Source organism: Acanthopagrus latus, chromosome 1, assembly GCF_904848185.1.
Source record: "Acanthopagrus latus isolate v.2019 chromosome 1, fAcaLat1.1, whole genome shotgun sequence".
Taxonomy (NCBI): domain Eukaryota; kingdom Metazoa; phylum Chordata; class Actinopteri; order Spariformes; family Sparidae; genus Acanthopagrus; species Acanthopagrus latus.
Genome location: NC_051039.1, coordinates 10,132,428 through 10,155,595, shown reverse-complemented (window position 1 = coordinate 10,155,595; position 23,168 = coordinate 10,132,428). Strand labels below are relative to the sequence as shown.

Here is a 23,168-nt window from a genome sequence, read left to right as displayed (position 1 = left end):
TTACCTAATAGAGCATACTACTAAGTGGTTTAAATGGTAATGTCCCATCTGCACCTTTTAAGTGGCCTTGTCGTTCCTATCCTGTTTTTGGTCGAGGGAACAGAGAGGCCGGAGCTCTTCTTTTTGATTAAACACAATCAGTATGATTATTTCTGCATTGGACAGTGGAGCAGGACTCGCTGCCAAAGAAACACTGAGGTGACAAGATGAGATATTAAGTTAGTGCAATACATTTTATGACTGAGCTCTGGGAACAGTGTGTGTAGCAAAATAATCTCAACCCAAAGATTCACTTACCAGCTTGTTGGAGCTTGAAACTACAAATTAAATGTTTTGGGTATGACTGCTTGCTGTTAAGGTACATGCTTCAAAATTGACACTTGCACACATTTTAAATGATCACATTTAAAGGTCAGATGTGTCGGGATTGAATAGACTAACCCTTCCTGACCCTCCCTCTGTGCTCCAGTTGAGTTGAGCAAGCGTAGTACCTGGATGAACCCTGGTAAAATTCCCTGTTTCTTGTTTAAATTACAGGTGCTTAATTTGACTATATTTAAATGAAAAACAAGTTCACTAGCTGGTCAAAGGATGTTGCTGGGGGACCTGTCAAAGCGACACTTGATACACTGTCCATGTGGAAGATGTTGCATTTATTCCATTCCCAAAGCCAAAGACAGTTTATGTCAGACGTAAAGGTTAGACGGTGCAGTGGACCACACAATCAGCTGAACACCAACACACCATCACCAAAAAGACCTGCATTAGTTCAAAGGTAACATTACCGTATAAAGCCACATAATACTGACATCACAATCTTCACAGACACATTGCATTGTTTCTAACTAGCTAGTTTAAGTATAATGTTGAAAAGATTGGAAACAGGACAGGTAGGTTGGTCGCTGACACATTTTTAAGATGACATGAATTATTGAGAGAGCAGATGAAGTATTCATCCATCCATTACATATTGTAGTCGTCTCAATCTGAATTGACGGTCTGTGGCAGACCAATGCACATGGCGCCCATTTGAAAAACTCATTCTGGCCCTTTGGTCATTCTCTTTGTTGGCTACTTAGTCTATCATTAACTATGTTTGTTGCTAAACAAACACTTTTGTATTTATGTCTCTTTTTGTTTGGTGAAAGCTAATAAACAAAAGCTGAGAGAAATAAGATTACGTGTACATTGATTTAACACATTTAAGTGTAGCTGCTTGACACTTAATAATCTTTCGACTGTTTTCACATCCGGTCCTTCTAAAATCATAGTTGAATGGGCCGGGTCTGGGCCAGGGCTGTGGCAGCAGGATGTTCTACAGATTGTGTAGCAAATCGTGATGATACCAATGTGAGATTCATAATATTCCAGTCATACTTGATGTTGATTAACCTGACTGGATTGGTGGTTTAAACTCTGGTGGTGCTTCCAGACTTGAAGTTTGGTTCATTTGTTCTCGACCAAGGAATTAAAATGTGTTGCTTTTCAGTTCTGCTCCGGTTCTGGTTCACACTGGCTTTTAACAAATGTACCAGGAGCTGTAACTGTAAGAACTTAACTATAGCCAGTGCAAACACGAACCAGTTCAACGTCAAGAGGCAACATGTATTTATCTTTCCACGTTCAAGAACAAGTTAGCAGGTGTAAAGTGAGCCTCTGATAATAGACTTTTGAGTTTAACCCTTTATAATTAGCACTTTGTTACCCAAATGTGTTGAATTTTTATTGCTGTGGTATAATGACCATTAATGGATGTGGATGTTGCAGTGTCCTGTCAGACCTGTGGCAGCCATATTGCCATATTTTAGTGGGCATTTAGTGATTAATTTGCAGACAGGTTGATTGGGTGTCACATTATTCTAAGTGTTTTTCAGTTTAATTTAGAAATCACGTGGTTGTGATGAACTTCTTTTTAGTGCCTGAGTCATTACCTCCCCGTGTCATGTCATGGCTTTAGATTTACAGGGCGCTTACTGTATCTCTGTCAGCCGCAGTGCAGGTGACCTGAGGTTAGCTCACTAAGTGACATGTACTTCGAGTGAGTGTGTCAGACAGCAGAGAGATGGGAAAGAGCTGTCCCCTCTGCTGGCCTTTCTCTACTCCCCATCAGCAGCTGGTGTCCCGCTGTGTGATGGCTCAACAATGGGGACTGTCATCTAATTGCGTCCACATTCAGTTCTTACTACTGCAGTGCACGGCCATGGGAAATAACAACGGCCTCCCTTTGTCCGTTCAGAGTATGCATGAAACACATTATTTGTTTACCTAGTCCGCAGTGTGAGCAATCAAACTGAGATACAGCCATTATCGCATCAGCTGTCATAGCCATTAGTGCTACCAAGGGAGAAAATCTCATCCTTTTAAAAAAAGTTTTCATAGCTTCCTCTTCGCTGAGACTATTGTTTTTGTGTTTTCTGGAGCTCACAAACACCCGATCCCTGCAACTGCATTAGTGAATTCAGTGATGTGGAATATAATTTGCTTCCCGTTAGCCACTTTACAAAATGCAAATATTTGCATTGTGGCCTCTTCATGCAGCATAAGAGAGGTTGGACGACACGCGGCAGCCAAGTAATTAAATTTGCCAACAAATCTTGTTTGATATTTTATGGACAGATTCCAGTAGGCCATTTATTAGACTCAATGTATAGGCCAAAAAGGAATAACAGTGTTATGCTTGGTAGTGTACAAATGGCTTTGAAATGGGATATTTAACAGAATTCCACAGAATATATATATATAAAATTATTTGTTTTCTGCAGTTCTCATTTCAGAGTCAGAAGAGGATTCAAATCCTTTACTTAAAGCTCCTATAATAAACTTAATATACTTTATATAATGTCTCTGTGCAGTAATTCAGAAATAGCCAATCTACTCGCTGCTGATTTTACTTGTTAATGTCGGTCATATAGAGGAATCGGTATTAAACCGAAAAGGTTTCAGAGACCTTGAAGCATTTTTATGTAGAATTCCACAACGTTAGCACATTCCATTGTGATTACATTAATTTGACCTATAATCGAGTATTTTTACTTTGTGATGTTGCAGTGATAGTGTGCAGAATGTTTGATGGAAACAGATTTGACGAATAAACTCTAACATAGCAAACATTCAGCTCATATAACTGCAATTCTTTCGTCGTATCCAGACAGCATGCAACATGGCATGCAAGAACAATCACTACTCGCCCTATCCAAAGTAATTCCTGAAGACCTCTTTCCATTTTGTCTTCTGGTTTGTTTACCTCTAGCCTCAGTTTACTTCCCTCCTCCTCTGACAAAATGACGCGTTACTTAGCCTAGTTCATTCGCTGGAAAACAGAAAAGCACAAATCCGCCAAGTGATTTCTTTGCAAACTTTCAAATGGCCCTTTAAATTTTATGGAATCATGGCTGCTGACACTGACTGTATGTGGGGTCGGCCACCATCCCAAATTTATTCTCACAAGTCTGGACCTTTAATGTTGCAGCTGGTGAAAATAAAGACACGTTCAGTGATCTTATTATTGCAATGCATCATTTTTTATGAGCTGATACATGTTATAAAATTAAAATATACTGCAAAAGGGCTGAAAATTTGTAGTGGGGTATATAAAAAAAAAATCTCATACATACTACATTGGATTATAAAGTATCTTAAAATGGAAAGTGTGCTTAAGTAGGTCTACATGTCACTTTTTTATCTGGTAATCCAGCGTTAAATCCAAGTAATATCAAAGTAATCTATCTTTATGAGGATATTACTGGTTGATTAATCGTTTTTTAATACCATAAACTGCCATAAAGCCTGATACAGTCTGCATAAACTCCATGCAGGCCCTTCCTTTGAAGCAGTGGGCTGTAGGTGACTGGTGAAATGAGTGTGCAGCTGCTGAGTGTGTGTGTGTGTGTGTGTGTGTGTGTGCGCATGCTTTGGAGGGAATCCTTGAGCTTAAAAAAAGTTTGGGGAGCCTTCTTTCTATTCCTACATACAATCATCACCACTACAACCACCACCACCATCATCATCATCATCATCATCATCCATGCCCCTCCCCCCTCCCCCCTTCCTCGCACTGTTTTCCCAGATTTATTCACGTGCAGCTCGCTCCCGCCTCACTCAGACATTCTGTCGCCAGCGCCGTGACGTCACCTACGCCAGGAGCCTCCTCCGCTCTGAACGTTTCCCTCCGCCTGTCTTCAAGATAATCTAGTCCCCCGCCCCTCACCGCGGCAACCCTGAACTTGACTAATGAGCTCGCGAAAAAAGAAACTCAAGCAGGCTTTAAGAAACATCAGATGAAGATTTATATTATTCCACACGTTATTGTCTGAATGATTAAAAAATAACTGGGTTGATTAACACTGCAATTAATCCTGTGTTCAACTGAATGCCCGTCATTGAGTGCACTTTATTATTTTTTTTATTTATATTATATATTTTTTAGATATTAATATATTCTACTTGTGAGTCATTTTCGTAAAGGGAACCCGCGTGAATTTCCGCATCATTCTCGTGCTCTGAGAGGGAACTCACCTCTGTTATAATCAGATAACATTAGTACACGGTAATTCTTAAATGACTCACATTATCTCTGATGCACATACGTGAACTGATTCCGCCCGATTCTGAGTGGAAATGACACCTCATGTCTGCTGCTGCTGCCCGCCTGGAGGCTATTTCCATGCATTATCATGCAATATTAATGAGATTGTGAGGAGAACTGCTGGAAGTTTCACTTTTGACATTGCAAAAATCAAGCCCCTATACACACCCAGCATGCAGGCGAATCCAGGCTGAACAGGTTGTGTGTGAATGCGTGTGTGTGTGTGAGAGAGAGCATTATTGTCTTGAGGTGAGAAGTTGAGATGATGGCATGTGTAAGCACGCTCCTGTGCTTCACCCTTCTGCTCTTGGACGCTTTTTTGTTCTCCTGACAACATAAATAGTGCTTATCATATCACAATCAAAGCAAGAGGGGGGAGGCTTCACACGATGCAGTTCAGGAGTTCACTCAGATAAACCACAGAGTTGACTCGTCTTGTCAGTTAAAACTACTGCAAGACATAACAGGCTAACTTCTTGCAGGCATTTCCTGTCTTTTGAATGAATAGAAATTGAGGTTGATGTTTATTTTTTATTTTTTTCTGAGTCCTCAAATTCACCTCATGCATCCGCAGAGGACTCAAAATTAACAATCCTGGGAGCTTCTGAGGTGAAAGAGACCCCACTTCTCCTCTCTTCTCTCTTTAAACCGCATCAAAACAACCCCAACATTTCACCACCTCACACAGAAAAGAAAACTCTTTCTCTCTCCGCTGGTGAGAGAACCTTTTTTTTTCTTTCTTTCTTTTTTAGCGAGAGAAAACCCCGGCATTGTCTCGCAGTTACATAATCCATTTCCACACACTGAATGAAGATGTTTGGATGTGTGAAAAGTAGGTCTTGTTATTGTCGGCGATGCATCCCCGCGGCGTGATACTCGGCGCTCAGCGGAGGGTGAGGCGGCTCCGCGACTCGCTGACGCCAGGCCGAGCAGACCCAAGACAGGCAGAGAGAGCCCAGAGGAGGACAGAGAGAGAGAGAGAGCGAGAGAGAGAGAGAGGAGGCACAGCAGCAGGGAGAGGAAAGGTACTGTAAACTTTTATCTTCTTCTTCTGTTTTTTGTAACATGCTAAATGAAAAAGTTTCTTTATCGGTCTCCTCAGTTGTTAAGGTGTGCGTGGCTCTCGTTTGTGAGGAAGTAGATCCCAACAGTTATCAAGGCAACAGTAGTGTGTCAAACTTTTTTTTTTTTTCTTCTTCTTCCTTTTTAACTCACGGTATCAGACTGGAGGTGAACGTGGAGCCACATTTTCCTTAAAGTGTTAGCTCAAAACTGCAGGGTTATAGCAAGCTTGTAATAAAGTGAGAAAGCTTTACAGAAAACAGCAAGTTTGATAGGAATTTTGTAGAAGTGGACACTGAAAAAAACCCACCATATATTGAGCTTTAAATCTCTGGTATCAATTGAGATGCTAGTAAAATGTTACTGACATGCTGCTGTGTGCAGTGAATAATGAGGAGGGAATGAAGACTGCAGTTATTAAACACATGGGAGGGAGATGTGACAGTGAAAATGCTCCTCCTCGATTGAGAGGTCTTCAAATTGCTTTAAAAAAAGAAAGAAATGTTTATTTTACTTTGATGTGAATCAGAGATAAGCAGCAGTTCCTCACATTTCCAGTGGCGTTTTCTCCTGTAATGAATGATTTAAACAATGAAACAGTCGTCAAAAGTGTTTCCTGATCAAAGTTTCTGATGATCAGCTTATCGGTTATTCGACTGAACTTTCAAGATCGATCCTCTGTAGTGGCCGCTCTGTGATAACTTATCACACTTGATGTCATTTAAGCAGTGTATCGTGGATAAAAGAAGGTAGCATGTGTGTTACACCACGCCGGTTACAATCCTTTTACATCCTGTAATTTTGAAAGAAAAATGTTCACTGTCATTTTGACTGGCGCACACTCGCTGAGGCCTCCGGTGCACTAAGTGTACTAAACTGGACATGTGTCCCATGTGTGGCTTTTAGTCAATGTGTTTATGAATTTGTGTCTGTCTTGAGTGCGAGAGAGGGAGAGAGGGAGAAAGAAAGAAAGAAAGAAAGAAGAGAGAGATAGAGTGAATGAGTGAGTGAGGGAGAGAGAGAGAGACCCACAGCAGCTAAGGCTAGATCCCCTGACATTATTGAAGATGACATATCAGATTACCCATAGGACAGGAATTTGTCCTTGTCCGTGATTTACTTCCAATTGTTTTACCGTCCTGCGTTCTCCCAGCATGCAGCCTTTACATTATGTTTGAAAACTGAACAAATGGTGGTTTCACAGGACTGAAACGACAGGGTTAGTTTTACATCTTAAATAAACGGAAATGCAGATTTACTCACAAAACATTTGCGTAAACATTTTATTTGCCTCCACATACCCGAGACAAACGTCCATCTATCTGTCTGGGATTATAGTAAAAACAAAAAAAAAAAAAAAAAAAACCTCTCTCAACTGCGAGGTGTAAATATAGGTTAACAGCATTCCTGTATCTACAGAGTCAGTCACAACAGTAGTGAACAGCGTCAAAACCCTCCCGTGTGTCTGCGCGGCCCGGTCAACATAGCCTGCCATGTGTCGGGGGTGAGGTGTCCACCCTAACACAACACTAACCCAACACTGAGTGCCAAGCATGGTTGAGATAGCTGCTTGAAACCCCATGTGTTTGCTAGTTATGTCTGCAGTGGTGTGTGGACTGGTGTGTCTGGGACACAAAGAATCTGATCCCAGCTCAGCCCTTCAAAGTCAGGACAATACTCACCACAGTTTTGGTGACAGAGAGTTTTTTTTTTCTAGTGTTTTTCCATGTCAAGTGGGAAGTAATGTGACTGTCAGATTTTGCTCACTTGTGTGTTATCCTAACCAGGTCGGAGCTGTGTATGTGTAGGTGTTTGTTAAAGAAAAGTGACCCAAGCAAGTCTGACTGGTTATTTTCCATCTTTGCTCTTTCATATAAAGGTATCCTGATCAGGATTTTTGGGGCCTATCACAGATCAGAATTGCCAGAAGTTGTATCAGCCAATAAGCTGTCACTGATTACCAATCAAAAGGATTGTTTATTTACTTTATTGTCATCTATAGTTTTCAGTGGCATAAAAACAACTAAAATGTTGAGGGAATATTAACAAATCATGTTTATGTGATTCTTTGAGGTCTTTGTATTCTGAAGTCACTACTCCATCACCTGGTCCCTGCGTCTATCTGGTTACTGGTTACAAGTTTGGTAAAATGATGTTAAGTCTCTAACTCCAAACTCAAAGTACTTTCACTCCAAACTATACTCAGCTGAAGGACTGAAGTATTTTTTTTCTGACAGTAAACTGAGCATTAAAGTGCCAAATCATGTTTCTCTGATCAGTAACTCACAGTCAGGATGTGTAAGACATTAGGTCCATTAGCCGTTAGCTCCGTTAGCCGAACACACTTCAGGACACTGCTGCTCACCGGCAGGTTACAGGCAACAGATTTTGATATGGATTTGTAGTTTTCTCTTGTAGTACAGTAACAGCATGAGAAGACACACTCCATTATAGTTAGCATAGTCAGTAAAAGTCAGTTCAGTTTGTCATTTTGCTAAGTGATGGTCTGTTCATCACAAGCACATTTTTGTCTTGAGCTGTGCAGCACGTTATGGCACTTTGGCAGCCATTAGAGAAACTTGTGTGCTTATCTGATCGGCTTCTCAGATCAGTCGTTATAAAGACCTCAAATCACCGCTATTAAGAAAACAAATATTGGCAAATAATGATCGGTGGCAGATCAGTCTGAGCAGCCTCAGTTTCATAAATGTCTGCATTTGCTGGCAATTGAATCTCTTGATTTTTTGGAACAGCTTGATAAAGTAAAGGTTGAGCCTGCCAGGCAACCAGGAGGGGCTGTTTAATCAGCCATTATTTAGCCATTTGGACTTTATGTGCAAGTACAGAAATTCCAAAGATAAGTTGCCTTTGCAACACTGCAAGTTTTTGTCCACCTGAGAGAACTGATATGTACAGTGTGTATATTATAGTAGATAGTTCCTGGTTCAAATATATGTTTTTTTTAAAAAAAACGTTTTTCATCCATGTTATTTTTGCAAATTTCTTGTGCAGCTGCTTTTGTGTTGGCACATTTTATCATTTGAGAACTTCTTCTGTTAAATGAATAAAAGGATCTTTTTGTAGAAAAAATACTGAAAGAACAAATGTTTTATTGTTAATCTGCCAATATTTAGTTGGATGCATTATTTAATACCAGAAGTTACTTGAACAATTGACTCATTGGGTTATCAACCAATTCAGATTTCTCTGAATAATGTGTTTAAAGAAATCTTGCTCCGACATTTTTCATAATCATATCAATACTAAAATGTTAAACCTTACTTTGTGACAGCTGCTGCTCAGGAGACGGTTTCATACATCAGTGCTGCTTTGCTATGATTTGTATGTGTGGAAAAAGCATGTATATTGCGTCTTCGTAGTGTTACTCTTAACTCAGTAATGACCCTTGAAGGCACTTAATCGAGAAGTGCTCAGTGAAGAGACCAGATATATGTTGTGTTTTCCATCGGTCTCCAGAACACTCCCTGTCTTAGATCTCTGGCTTCGCCGTCACCCTCACTTTCTTCCTCTCTTTCTCTTCCTGCATCATTCCCCCTCTCTCCCGCTCGCTCTCTTTTATCTATCACCCTCTCTCTTCCTGCTCTCCTCTGTTTATAGCCTGTGACTCCATTGAGCGGGGGCTAATGGAGGCCCCGTCCAGGACCCTGCTGATAAATAATGTAGCTTCTTTATAATGCTCCGTCCCTGGGGAAGGTCCAGAGAGCATCATTACTGCCTCCTCATCCTACACAGCCCAGGCCTAAATTGATTAACAGACACTGGAGCGGTGCAAAATGATCCATGGGGCTAGTGTAGTGGCTAACAGCTCGCACCAGGTGGGTCAAAGCCTCCGCCTGTCAGTGTCGCATGATCCCACTCTGTGCTCCCATTAGCCTCAGTTTCTGTCCAGTCGGCTAACTGATGGCCATAACAAGCTACCGCTAACACAATAGTGAGAGAGCATTGCCTGGACTCAGCTGAGGGGAATGTCAAGAGTGGTTTTTATGGAGCTGTTGTGTAAATGATGGTGTGTGTTTCAACTTTTATGGGGAGAGCAGCAGCCAAGGCCACTGCAGGCATCTGTGTTACTCTTCATTGACTGGGAGACTGGGTGATGCACAGACATATAGATAGTTGATGGAAGAAATACATCTTTATTGAGCTCACTGAGTCATATAATCAGCGAGGAGAATAAGTGGTAAAGTCAGTTGACAGAAAAATGTATAATCAATTAATGAAGATCAGTCATCCAAACTGGGGTTGGGCTGATAGATGATGTCACTGACTCCTGAGTCAGTACGATCGTACTATCATGACTGTAAAGGGGCCCCACTAGACCACGAGTTGTTGACTATGTGGGAGAGAAAATTAAATGAAGTATGTTGCCGCTCAGTGCACAAACGCTACGTCTCCATATCCTGCTTGCCCCGGTGACTACAGTGGTGAGATAACACCTTACACCTTACGGCAACTCTGAGGGGACACGCCTCCTCAGATTCAGAAACACTGAATTGGAGGCACGAGTTGAGTCATGATGTTTCACTGTGGACGTCGTCATATGCCGGTTCAGTAGACGTAGCCCAACCCTAATCCAAACATTGCTGCTGTTCTCAGTATTAGGTTAGTAATTGATCACTGATAAACTGGAAGAAGTTACAGATAATGGCATGCCATCAGTATGGGGCGATATAGCCTTTAAAATGTCAGCATTGACGTGAACTGATTATTACTGTTGAAATAGGTTTGAACATAAGGTTTCTTAGCAGTTACTTTCGCTATTACAACAAGGTGGGATTACAACTGTGCTCTCTTCACGCCAGTGCCAGGAAAATAGCTACGTTCACGAAAAATAGCAGCACAAATATGGCAACAAGAATGGATGAGATCAGTGCAGCTGTTCGGGTTGTCATTAGTCAGTCTGCAGGAATAACTTTTAAATCTGCATTTTTCTCTGATCGGGATGCCTCGGTAAACTGCTCTGGACTGCAAACAGCATGTCATGAGCTAAATCTCACCCTCTATCAGGAAGTGAAACAAGATGGTATTTCAGTGTGCTCATACGGGTAGTAAATCTCTGTGAGCGAAAGTGATGTAATCAAGGTAAGATCGAAGGGCTTTTGATTTACTTTGAGATTAGATTTGAGTTTAAATATTCAGAATTTGTTTTGGCAGACAAGCAGCAAAATCCTAAATGTGATCATAAAGTTTATGCAGAGTGGAACTGTCAGAGAGAAAGATGCAAACATCCTAGTCTATACATAGATATAGGAGCAGGGAGGCACAATGGCGCCTTTATATTTTGACTGCCTCACAGACAACTCTAAACTAGCATTGTCCAAAGAACCAATACAAAGCCATCAGGACCCTTTAAATAAGCATGCGGTCAAGCCAGCAGACAGATATTTTCTGTCTGTCAAGGTTGGAAATATCCAAGAGATATGGTCTCCAGCTGCAGCAGGATGACACTAGAGGATTAGAAAGCTACAGATGTTCCAGTACTAGTTTTGTGGTTTTTCTTCCATCTGAAATAGATTCAAGGTTGTCTTTCCGCAGCTACTCCTGAACCTTTGCTGATAGTGCTGCCTGTTACTGAGAGGCCATCAAAGCAGCTTTGTGGCTGGAAGTGGATCAGAAAGACTCTCTGTATGTCTGGCTGGTGACCCTGATACAAAGATGATACTGCAGCGTTTGCTTTTGAACTTGATGTTGCATTGTTATGCCTGGTGTTTAAATGTGTCTTTTGCTTAGTGCTGAGTCAGTTCTGCATCAGGCGCTGACAAGTTCATAATGTAATGCAGTACTAAACATCAGCTTTTTGCAATTTCTATGTTATATATACTTTTTTTTAAAATTCTCAATTACATTATGACTGAGAATAAACAGAACAGTACAGAAATCCAGACATGTTGGTGTCAGAGCAGCGGCGAGCAGAGACCGTACCCTTGATCTTTTGAACCTCAAAATCATACTTTCTTGAGACCAATTGAAATGTATTCATAGCTGTCACATACCGAAAGCAGGAATTAAATGTTTGGTACTGAAATGATCAATTGAATATAGTCAATCAACCAAAATTAATCTGCATGTGTTTTGCTTATCAGTGTTTTTGTTCATTTGAAGCAAAAATGCCAGTAAATGTTAAAGGTTTTGCTGCTTTTTGTTTTCTTTAATCACAGAAATCAAAGAAAGATGTTTGGACATGTCATGCAATTCAGATATGTTGGTTTGGGCTCTCGGAACTTTTGGGGATGATTAGAGATTATCGCATTGATTGTCAGGGCTGATTGTTGGTTTGTTGTTGGTTTTGTGTCCAGTCGTGTCCAATTAAAATGAATGAATTAATCTACTTTAGCACTGATGCAGCATCCTTCTTCTGTCTGTAGTCACCACGCTGCAGTCTGACTCAATGTCCCGCCCATAACTGGGCTGATTGGTTACACATCACAAGTAACATCGTATCAACACTGAAGAGAAACACAAAACAAGTCTATCCTTATTTTTGATGGGCATTATTCATTAAATAGAGCATTGAGCATTGTTAATACATACTGTGTTATTCCTCAATCTCATTAATATGATTGTATATCTCTTAGTGAGACAGGGAGATAAAAGTCAGGGGTGGTCGGTTAAGGAAGGTAACAGTTGCTCTCCTACCCTGCATGTTTTGAAAAATATTTGCAGGTCTCAGCAAGAGGAAATGATGTCACTGCTGTGCTGGTGATGACAGATGAAGAGACATACATTCACCGAACGTTTCCTGTTTCTTTGATGGGGGAGAGTTCTTCTCTCGGGAAGCTAGCAGGGTGTGACATTAGAGTAGGGTCTTGTGGCATGAGAGATATCAGAGTTGAGATATGTTTTCCCCTTGATCTCAAATACACACACACACACACACACACACACACACACACACACACACACACACATAACCCCAAGTCCTCTCGTATGCCCCCTCTTATGTCAGTAGTTCCACGTCACTTTTGATCAGCCAATGTGATTCGGGTGGCTAAGCTAAGTATAGGTACAACTTGCTTCTTTCCTGTCAGTGTGGCTGGCAACACTAAGTGTCCTGGGCCCCCACAACACACATACGTTACACACAAACACACACACACACACACACACACACACACACACACACACACACACACACACACACACACACTCGTTGTAAACAGCACCTGTTCTCATCAAACTTCCCTGCTCGTTTGTCAGTATGATGTAGCCGACGCATGCAGTAGCTGACAAAGATAGAAATCGCTATTCATCCCATAATCTGAAGGGCCAAGAATAACTACAGAGCAGTCTTAATGATGTATTTGTTCCTGCTAGTAGGAAATCCAATATACTGCAGGCTTTACTGTCAGAGAGTGATGCGTCCTCACCCATGAGTCAGTGCGGATAAAAGGTGGTGGATTTCTGACAAGCTAATCATTCGATTCTGGGATTGCATCTCAACATTCATGCTCTGCCGGACCTCAGCCATAACTACGTTTTTATCTCTCTAATTGCATTCAGAAAAAGTTGAAAAGAAGGTGGAACTGGGAGAGCTCAATGCGCTCTTGTTTTCCCTTTTAAAAGCGAGAATGCATGTACCTCCTGGCTACTGAATTGCTCCCGTGGGACCCAATTGAATGGGCACATTTATCCTGGGGTCCACATGCACTTCCTTTTCATTGTCCTGCACATTGCCAGATTCCTGCCCAAAACCAGGGTCTGTTGGTTGGTGGTGTTGAAGCTTTACAGAGCGTTTGCCTCAGCGGGCGGCTCATTGAAAGTCTCCTTCCTCTGAAATCTGAAAGACCTTTTCAGATTCCACATATGTTTATGCAAAATCCTCCCGCAAAGACTTAGTTTTTCCAGCTCTAGTTGCTATAGAGTTACCTTTTTTGAGAAAGAGCAACAGAGAGGACTACAAAGTCTTTGACCTGCAGTGTCAAGTGAAACTATGGATTGGCAATATGCATCCATTTAACCACTGTATCTCTATCTAAGTGTGATATTTCCATATCGATATCAAAAGTGTACTGATGAGGACTTTTAATTGTCGATTAACTTTTCATGTGTTTTGTCCACAAAGATATTCTGTTTTACTGTCACAAACGAGGAAAGAAACCAAATATTCACATTTCAGCTGGAAACAGGCGATTAATTTCATAGTTGACAACTAATGAATACATTTCTGCTGGTCTAGAGTATTGAGTAGTGTTTTTACAAAGCGATGGAGATGTTAAACCTGTCTCCATAGGCTGAATATTGTTGGTAAAGTCTTTTACTGTAAATGGCATTAGTAGGTGGTGGTAATGTGACAAGCTGAACAGACAGGAAGCTATCTGGAGAATCCACTGTGACTCCTCTGCCAGTTTCCCAGAAGCCATGATTGACATGGCCATAACAGCTATAAAGGTGACATCAGTGATTCATCATGAGTCATTCTGATGAGACATCAGTGGCGCTAGTGAGACAAAAAGGGGGAGAGGTTAAGGTACACCACAACATACTGAAGTTGCTACAGCTTTGTGAGGGAAAGGACACAGAGAGCAGACAGGATGTACATAGGTGTGTTTGAAATGTCTGTCAGAACGTATTTAGAAAAACTCATCGGTGCTAACCTACTGCTCCTTTTCTTCTAGTGACTGTCAAGAGGATCTGATCTCACATCTTGGAAGCTGAGGTTTATCGGAAAGTCCAAAAACACAAAGCGTTTTACCCTTTTTTTTTTCTAAGACTGGACTGTCCATCACCGCTGCTCACAGTTCCTTTGGACAGAAGGGAGAGGGGAGGAGGGCGGCTCGTCCAACATGAACGTAACCTCACTCTTCTCCTTCACCAGCCCGGCAGTCAAACGGCTGCTGGGTTGGAAGCAGGGAGACGAGGAAGAAAAGTGGGCGGAAAAGGCTGTGGATGCTCTGGTTAAGAAACTGAAAAAGAAGAAGGGGGCCATGGAGGAGCTGGAGAGGGCCCTCAGCTGCCCGGGTCAGCCCAGTAACTGCGTGACAATCCCCCGCTCCCTGGATGGACGGCTGCAGGTGTCCCACAGGAAAGGTCTGCCGCATGTCATTTACTGTCGGGTGTGGCGCTGGCCCGACCTGCAGTCCCACCATGAGCTGAAGGCCCTGGAGTGCTGCGAGTACCCCTTTGGCTCCAAACAGAAGGATGTGTGTATCAACCCCTACCACTACAAACGAGTAGACAGTCCAGGTGAGTGATTTGATCAGTAGGGAGAAAGAAACATTTGGATTGATGCGTCCCTCAAAGTTTTATATGAAACATGAATTGTCTAAAATTAAACTCAAGAGAAATAATTTCTGATAAAGTTAAATCTCACAGACGTCCTGGGGTTGTTTATTTTTTTTTAAGCAGTTTTCAAATTGTCATGTTTTGTCTTTATTTAACTGAATGACTCGGAACAAGGGCATGGTGTGTCATAGCAAAGTAACTCACTCATTCAAAATGTCCCAACTCACATACCACAGTGAATGAGTAAGTGAACAAGTGAGTTAGTGAGTGATCTTGAACCAAAGAGTGAGTAAGAGAGAAAGTGGTCAAGTTAGCAAAAGACTAAGTGAGTGAGTGAGTAAGTTATCGAAATTGCATTGAAATCGGCATTTACTGATTTGCTAGATTTAAGAACACAGCATAGCTTTTTTTTAACTTGCCCTGGGCAATCAGGCAGCCCTTCAGGTCAAACCCTGCTAGTGGTTAAGACCACATAACGTTTAATGTAAGTAAAAGTTATTAACGTTTTTTTTAATCTGTTTAAAACACCAAGAAAGAAGTTAAATAGATACTGACTAAGCCTCTGAGCCCTCACTGCAAAGGTAGTGCAGAAACAAGACATATCAAACACTACTTGGCCTCTCACTAAACAGAAAATGAGGGTCAGCTGACAAGATAGAAACAGCTGTGTGCAGGGTGCTTAGTGTGTAAAGGGCCAAGTGTGTGTGTGTGTGTGTGTGTGTGTGTGTGTGTGTGTGTGTGTTTGTTCATGTGTGTGGAGCAGGAAATTCCATCTGGGAGAGAATGAGGGCTTTGTTTTGGGCATGCTCTGGGCTGCTGCCCCCTTTTTTTTCTTTTTTTTTTACATTTATGCACACATGTAGACACCCAGGCACACACACTGTCACACATGTTACAAAACGAGCGGGCTATACACACACACACACACACACACACACACATCCATGACTGCGTGCACAGATTCTCTGAGGATGGCTGGAACAGGAAGCCAGTCACCCACACACAATGGGAGGAAAGAGTTGTTGCCTGCCCTGCACACTTTTTGTTTTAGCAGCGGGTGGAAGACGGAGGGCTAAGGTGATTAAACCCCACAGCACCTGTCTGTCCACACTACCCTCCTCTTCTTCTCCCAACACCCCCCTGCCTACACACACATCCTGTCAATCTCCCCTCACTATTCTACCAAACACCTGCTCCACATATAACCTTTGGAATTAAACTGCTACATTGATGCATTGGCCCCGCTGAGGCACACATGGGCTACCTGCAGGAACATTTGACAGCAGCGCCGGCCCCATCTAAAATTTCATCACCAGCTTTATTTATCTGCACAGGTATTTATAGGCACAAGTGGAGCGTATCTGTGTGGTTTGTATGCACTGCACCTGAATAGCCCTCACATCAGCCAGGATATTTACCCCAAGTGATGAATTCCTCAAGAATGGCTCTGCTCAAAATGTCTTTTCAGAGCAGAAACCAGAGAGTTTGGGCCAAGTACTGCTGGCTCAGACCGAAAAGGCTGGAAGCTGACATTTTAAAAAAATGCGGGGACATCTGCGCTCAGAATGTAAAAACATGTCGAGTGCCAGAAAGAGATTTCTTTATTATATTGGAATAAAATAACTCAATTCTTATTGAGTTTGTGTGGAGAGGCTTTGCATGTGTGTAAGTGTGCCAGATGATTGCAGTGCTGGAACATTAAGACGATGAAGCATCGAACTGAGATAAGTGAAGTTCTTTATTAATCCCAGCGGTCAATTATCACAAAAGCCAAGTCACGTAAATCACAGAACAATGAAATAAAGACACACGAGAAGGAACTTAAGAAACAAAATCCATTGAATAATAAACCAGCTCAAATAAAATATAATTTGAGATGAAAAGTATTGAAAGTATTCTTACTTTATTATGTATTTAATGACTGTATCGTGATAATGCCACGATAATGGCACTGTACATCAGTCACATATGACGTTCATTCCGGCTTACTACTAAACTAGTTTTTTTGACTTTTCTTTCCTTCTTGGATTGTTGCTTGGGCAGAAAAAGCATTTTGTAGACATTGTCTTTGGCTCTGCAAAACTTAAGATGGGCATTTAATTGCATTGAGAATTTGGTTACTTGCAGTCCCACATGCAAGAATGATAGAAATCAAAACAGCTTTAGTTGACCTTATGGGTATCTACTCACTCAAGAAACATACTGTCAATTGGCTGCATAAAAGCACTTCCTTTTATAACCATTTTGATGTCTCCCTCCCTCTTCAGTGCTGCCTCCTGTGTTGGTACCGAGGAACAGCGAGTTCAATGCCAAGCATACGATGTTGCCCCGCTTCCGCAACCCTCTACAACAAAACGAGCCGCACATGCCGCAGAATGCCACCTTCCCAGAATCCTTTCCTCAGGCCAACACAATGCCCCCCAATTTCCCCCATTCACCAGGAAACAGCTACCCAAACTCCCCGGGAAGCGGCAGCAGCGCCACCTTCCCTCATTCACCATCCAGCTCCGACCCCGGCAGTCCATTCCAGATGCCAGGTGAGCACAAACAGTAAATAATCTGGGACTTTTTCTTCCTCTTCCGCCAACAACAACTCACCTCTCTGCTCTTTGTTCTGCCCCCTTCCTGATGCAGAGACTCCCCCTCCTGCCTACATGCCCCCAGAGGAGCAGATGTCTCAGGATTGCCCTCAGCCAATGGACACCAACCTCATGGCTCCACCCTTGCCTCTAGAGAGTAACAACCGGGCAGGTAACCATGGCAGTTACTATCTCACACACACACACACACCCTGGTTCTTGTGTTCACGGTGATATCATCCACATAAAGCTGTCTGCACCTGCTCGCCTTGATCTGCAGGTGCAAAGATTTCTGGGAAGCCTGGATGTTGTTAAAGTTTTTTTCTTCTCCTGTGGTCAAACTTGAAATCCGCAAAAAGAAAGAGAAACCTCAGCTGAGTCGATGCCATATCCTGTCTGATAAAACCTGCACAGTGGAAAGGACCTGGGAGTTTACAGTGAGCCTGTCTGTGGGTGCGAGCCCATGGGAAGCTCAAAGCCTCAACAAATTAAGCCAGGCCTCAGAGCAGTTTTATGAGGTCTATAAAAGCTGGGACTTGTGTCATCTCTGCTGGTGGTAATGACTTGAAACTCGTTAACGATAAGATTCACTAATTACCCCCAACTTTCAGATCTGAAATGCGGTGCGGTAATTGCTGCTATCTCTATTTTGTGGTTTGGGCTTTATTGTGCTAAAGAGCAGACACATCCGAACCCTGCATCCACGATCGTTAAAGACCATATAACAGACGTGTCTTGGACTCCAGAGCCATCCGGTGCAGTGCTGGCGATCATTTTTATCAGTAATAATGAGAATATAAATGATAAGTTTAATCGCAGAGATCTGACAACACAGTAACATTGCTAAAAGTCAGATGGAGGAAGGTTTTGGAGCTGAGACAATAGACCAACTTCCTGGTACCACTGTTACTTGGTATACTTATCGAGGGCTTTTTTTTGGCATTTTTGCCTCCAAGCGGGTCGAGGTGACTTCAGATGGGCTTCGTCAACATTCAGGGAAAAATGGCAGATTGTTTTTCATGTTGTGATTCCCTGTTGAGGTTCACAACTCATCTGCTGGCATCTACTGGCTGGCTCATCTGATTGTTGTACCAAAATCGCTATCATGTCATCTTGATCTTAGCAGTGACTTTATTGAGCATAATGTTATCACAGTGACCAATTTGGACCAAGTTGTAAACCAAAACTTTCTCTTTGATTTTTAAATGTTTAATTTCATCACACACACACCCTGTAGGTGTTTTTTTGTTAAATTATTCCGGCCTCACACTGGAGTAACAGCTGGACTTTGGTCTGAACTTCAGTTTTCCACCAACATAATATTTGTACTTTTTTATGATCATGCACACAAGGCTTAAAAATCCTGCCCACACATGGTGACAGCAGTAACGGGAAGAGCTGTTGAAATGTTTGGTGGAGGTGGGAGATTGGGGAGTTCTTTTCTTTTCCACAAGCTGCATCCTGTACTGGGGGGAGCTGGGTTCTATTGTAGGCCAGCTCTGGGAAGGGGACAGACAAAACACACCTGCTAGCCAGTGCCCCGCTACAGAGGAAGTTTGGGAGAAGTATGTGCTTAGATAAACATGATTTATTCCTCTCTCTGAGAGAGGGTGAGGCCAGCTGGCACTGGCTTGCTGTCAGATACGACGGGGCACAGAGAGCATGGCCAGCCACCTCCTATTGACTGTTTTCCGGCTCAATAAAGGCTGGCACACAGACCACAGACAATAGGCATACTTTAAGATGCGTCTGCATTGATTTCGGTCAGCATAAATGTATACAGATGTAGCCAGTGGGTCCTATATGCTTATTCAAATCATTGTTATGGGCTACAGGGGACAATTTGGACAAAATAATTGTGCAGATGAGTAAGATTTATAGCTAAGCTTCTGCTTGCATCAGTGTTTCCTGGCAGCTTGTCTGCACGAGTCTGCTCAGAAGAATCTTAAATGTGCATTAAATGTGTCTGTGTCTGTCTCTGCATGTACTGCAAGCTCACCCCTGTGACCTGTAAATGTGTCTCTCAGTCGATGTGCAGCCCGTGGCCTACGAGGAACCGAAGCACTGGTGCTCTATTGTTTACTACGAGCTCAACAATCGCGTCGGAGAGGCGTTCCAGGCGTCCTCCACCAGCGTGCTCGTCGATGGCTTCACAGATCCCTCCAACAACCGCAACCGATTCTGCCTCGGCCTGCTCTCCAACGTCAACCGCAACTCCACCATTGAGAACACCCGGCGGCACATCGGCAAAGGTGCAGTATGGAAAGCCCCTCAATGACTCCAATGCACAGACCGTCAGCAGACGAGACTTAATCAATTATGCTGTCAATAGATGTTAGAACGGAACAATAACAACAAACGGAGGAAACATTTTAGTGTGTGTATTGATTTTAAGATGACCACACTGATGTTTTGGGACCTTTGTGTTTGCTGTTGAAAGTGGCCTCTACTTTGCTGGTGACACTTTGTTCTGCCTCCTCCCAGGTGTCCATCTGTACTATGTTGGCGGGGAAGTGTATGCAGAATGTCTGAGTGATAGCAGTATCTTCGTCCAGAGTCGTAACTGTAACTACCACCATGGCTTCCATCCCACGACTGTGTGTAAGATCCCCAGCGGCTGCAGCCTGAAGATTTTCAACAACCAGGAGTTTGCTGAGCTGCTGGCGCAGTCCGTCAACCACGGCTTTGAGGCCGTTTATGAGCTCACCAAGATGTGTACCATCCGCATGAGCTTTGTTAAGGTAAGAAGATCAGCTTTTAAAAGAGAGAACAGTATCACCCCTTGACCTCTGTTTCTTAAGAATTGACTCAATCAAGTTTTGAAATTGACTTACTATTAACACTTGACATCAACGTGTCCATTGTTCATTTTTAAGGGTTAAACAAATGAAAATTGGATTTAGAAAATCACAGAAACAAAAATTCTCACTTTAGGCAGGGACTTTGGCATTTTTCATGTTTTTAGCAGCCATTGTAGGGGAGGGGAGATGAGGAGAGGGCTGTTCAATTGGTTACCATAACATTACTGGACCTGGAATACTGAACAAAACCTTATCCCCTTTACCATCAACTTTAACTGCAGTGCAATCAAGACAATATTGATGTTGACTCAAGCAAATGAAGAAAAGGAACAGTCTTACTACTTCACTTAAAACAATGTGTTTTCATGTATTTTCATGTATTTTCAGGGCTGGGGAGCAGAGTACCACCGCCAGGACGTGACCAGCACACCCTGCTGGATTGAGATTCACCTGCATGGTCCCCTGCAGTGGTTGGATAAGGTGCTAACCCAGATGGGCTCCCCCCACAACCCTATATCCTCCGTCTCCTAGGCTTCACTGTCCTCAGCCCTGTGGCTGTCCGTACCCCAGCATTTTGGTCTAAGCAGTGGAAAAAAAAAGAAAGGGTCACAGATTGGCTTGTGGTTCGGCCAATCAGAGTTTTCCGGTAAACTGAAACACAAGCTGACCTGAGACCATAAGGGCTGGGTGGGTTGGTTTGTTCTCTACTTGAAGGATGTCTGAATTGGGCACATTTGCAGTCTGGGAGAGGAGTAAGCAAAGTGAGCGTGATGCAACTGGAAGATACTTGATCTTTGTGACCAACTGTAATAATTAGACCATCACACTCATCATGACGCAAGTATTCTCCCTGATCTTGCTCCCACGGTGTCTCTTTTTCATTGTTCTATTATTCTGACTCATTACTAGTCCGCATCTAAATATTCCCTCTGAAATCCAGATATACTTGTATAGCTACAATAATTATGGGACATTCCAGGTCACCGAAATTGGCGTCAGTTGCTGCCTACCGCCTGACTGCCGTGAAGCTGGCATGAAATGTACTTTAGGACATGTAAAAAGTTAGCAGGGACTTGGAGGCTGACCAAGATTACTGAATTTTTTAAAATCATCTTCAAGATACTTAAAAAAAAGTATGCCGTTTTCCTCAAAGTGTTCCTTTTTTTAAGGGTAATAAATTAAAGCAGTACAAAGTTGTTTTAAAAAAAAATAATAAAATCCCATATCACAGATCATAAAAAAATAACAGGAGGGCAAAATTAGGGAGAGTTTGAGAGTTTAGAGTGGGTTGTAGTGTGGGGCATGGCACTAAAAGGGCATTTCAGACTATTCAGAAGAAAAAAAGACTAATGTGTAAATGTTGCTCATCTTATGTTACACTCGTGTTTCAAATGAATTTTACGAGAAAAAAAATAGTGTTTAGGTATATTCACTATTAGAGTATGTGCTGTGCAGTCTGGTTTTTTGCAAAGCATAGTTTGATTAGTGTAGTGTTACACATTTAAGACTGGTAGCTAAACACCACGTGAAGCAGAGGCAAAAAAATACGAGTGCAGTTGAGTTTGTCCCTTGTTGTAAAAAGCAAAATCAAATGTGTCAAATGCGGAGTCACATTGAGGACATGAATATTTCAGTGACTGCGCTACATTCTCTGATTACATTGACTGAGCAAAACGCGTTAAATGACTGTTATGGGAAAATGTTGAGCATTCAAATTTTAATTGTTGACTGAGAAAAGGGGATCAGTTACTGATGTCCCTGTATGATTTCTTTTTTTAATAAAATGCAGATTTTTTTGCCCTTCAATTCTTTTATGCTTTGAGAAATCCTCTTGGCTATTAAACTGTATTACTCTTTACATTCTTTTTGTATTTTTTGAACGTTTCTGTTTTGTTTGTCTGCACTTTCACACGTTGCATTTTTGTTTTTTTTTTCTCCTTTGTGTTTTTGCTCAGTAAAACTCCCAGAAAAGCAGTTTTATTCCATGAATATCAAGCCTCTACTGGAAGATTCAATAAATTTGTTTCATTACTTGCAGCTTCTCTGTCTGTTATATGATCACTGTGTCAGGGCGTGTGTGTGTGTGTGTGTGTGTGGCATTTGTGTGTCTGTCTCTTTAATTACAGGCTACCCTTTGGTTAGAAAATACGCATCATGGTATTGTCAGGGACTTTCAAAGACATGAGCCACACTCTGTGTGGTGTGTGTGTGTATGGACGTAGACCTTCAATTAGGGAGGCAGAACAATTACAAGTGCATCTGAAACCCAACTGCACTAATGTTAAGCGTAATTGCGTTTTCCAGTAAATTGCAGGAAAGTGCATGAAATCGTGTGTTCTCCTTTGTTTTATGGTGGAACGTTGTGACAGCGCTGGAAAAGTTACAGCAATCTTCCAGGAAGCTCCCTGTGGAAATCACTGACTTGCGTGTATGTGTGTGTGCGTTTGTGCGTGCAGGAGTTAGATTCGACTGCACATGACGTGGGTGGTGTGGTTGCACAGTGGTTAGTACTGTTGCCTCCCAGGAGTTTGCATGTTTCTCCCAAATTCCACAGACAAGCACCTCAGGTGGACTAGACACTGAATGTCTGGTGACGTATGGTATTAGTGAGTGTTCGTTAAGGGCTGTGATGCACTCATAATCCATCTTTTACTTTATTTGATGTATTCCAGACTCAGTGAAAACCAATTCCAATTTGACACTTATAAAACCCATTATTTAATGTTTCTGTGTTGGTTAGTTTTGCTGGAAACATAGCACATGTATCTTGCATAAGTCCTAGCAAACACATTTCTTCATAAAATGCATTTCATTGGATATAGATTGGGTGCATTTTTCCATCATATTTGCTGTCTTGAGTAAGCATCACTCACATTTTCATTGTTAAACAAAATGAAGGCC

At 42.1% G+C, this 23,168-nt stretch overlaps 1 protein-coding gene across 1 annotated transcript; it reads left to right on the top strand.

Moving 5' to 3' along the window:
* The first annotated feature begins 5,377 nt into the window (after positions 1-5,377).
* On the top strand, positions 5,378-22,289 carry smad1 (SMAD family member 1). The gene is made up of 7 exons (XM_037116644.1): positions 5,378-5,610; positions 14,281-14,848; positions 17,155-17,424; positions 17,522-17,638; positions 19,494-19,718; positions 19,951-20,207; positions 20,655-22,289. Exons 2-7 carry the CDS (start codon positions 14,449-14,451, stop codon positions 20,796-20,798), a joined length of 1,413 nt encoding a protein of 470 aa, XP_036972539.1. The 5' UTR covers positions 5,378-5,610; positions 14,281-14,448; the 3' UTR covers positions 20,799-22,289.
* Positions 22,290-23,168: the final 879 nt, after the last annotated feature.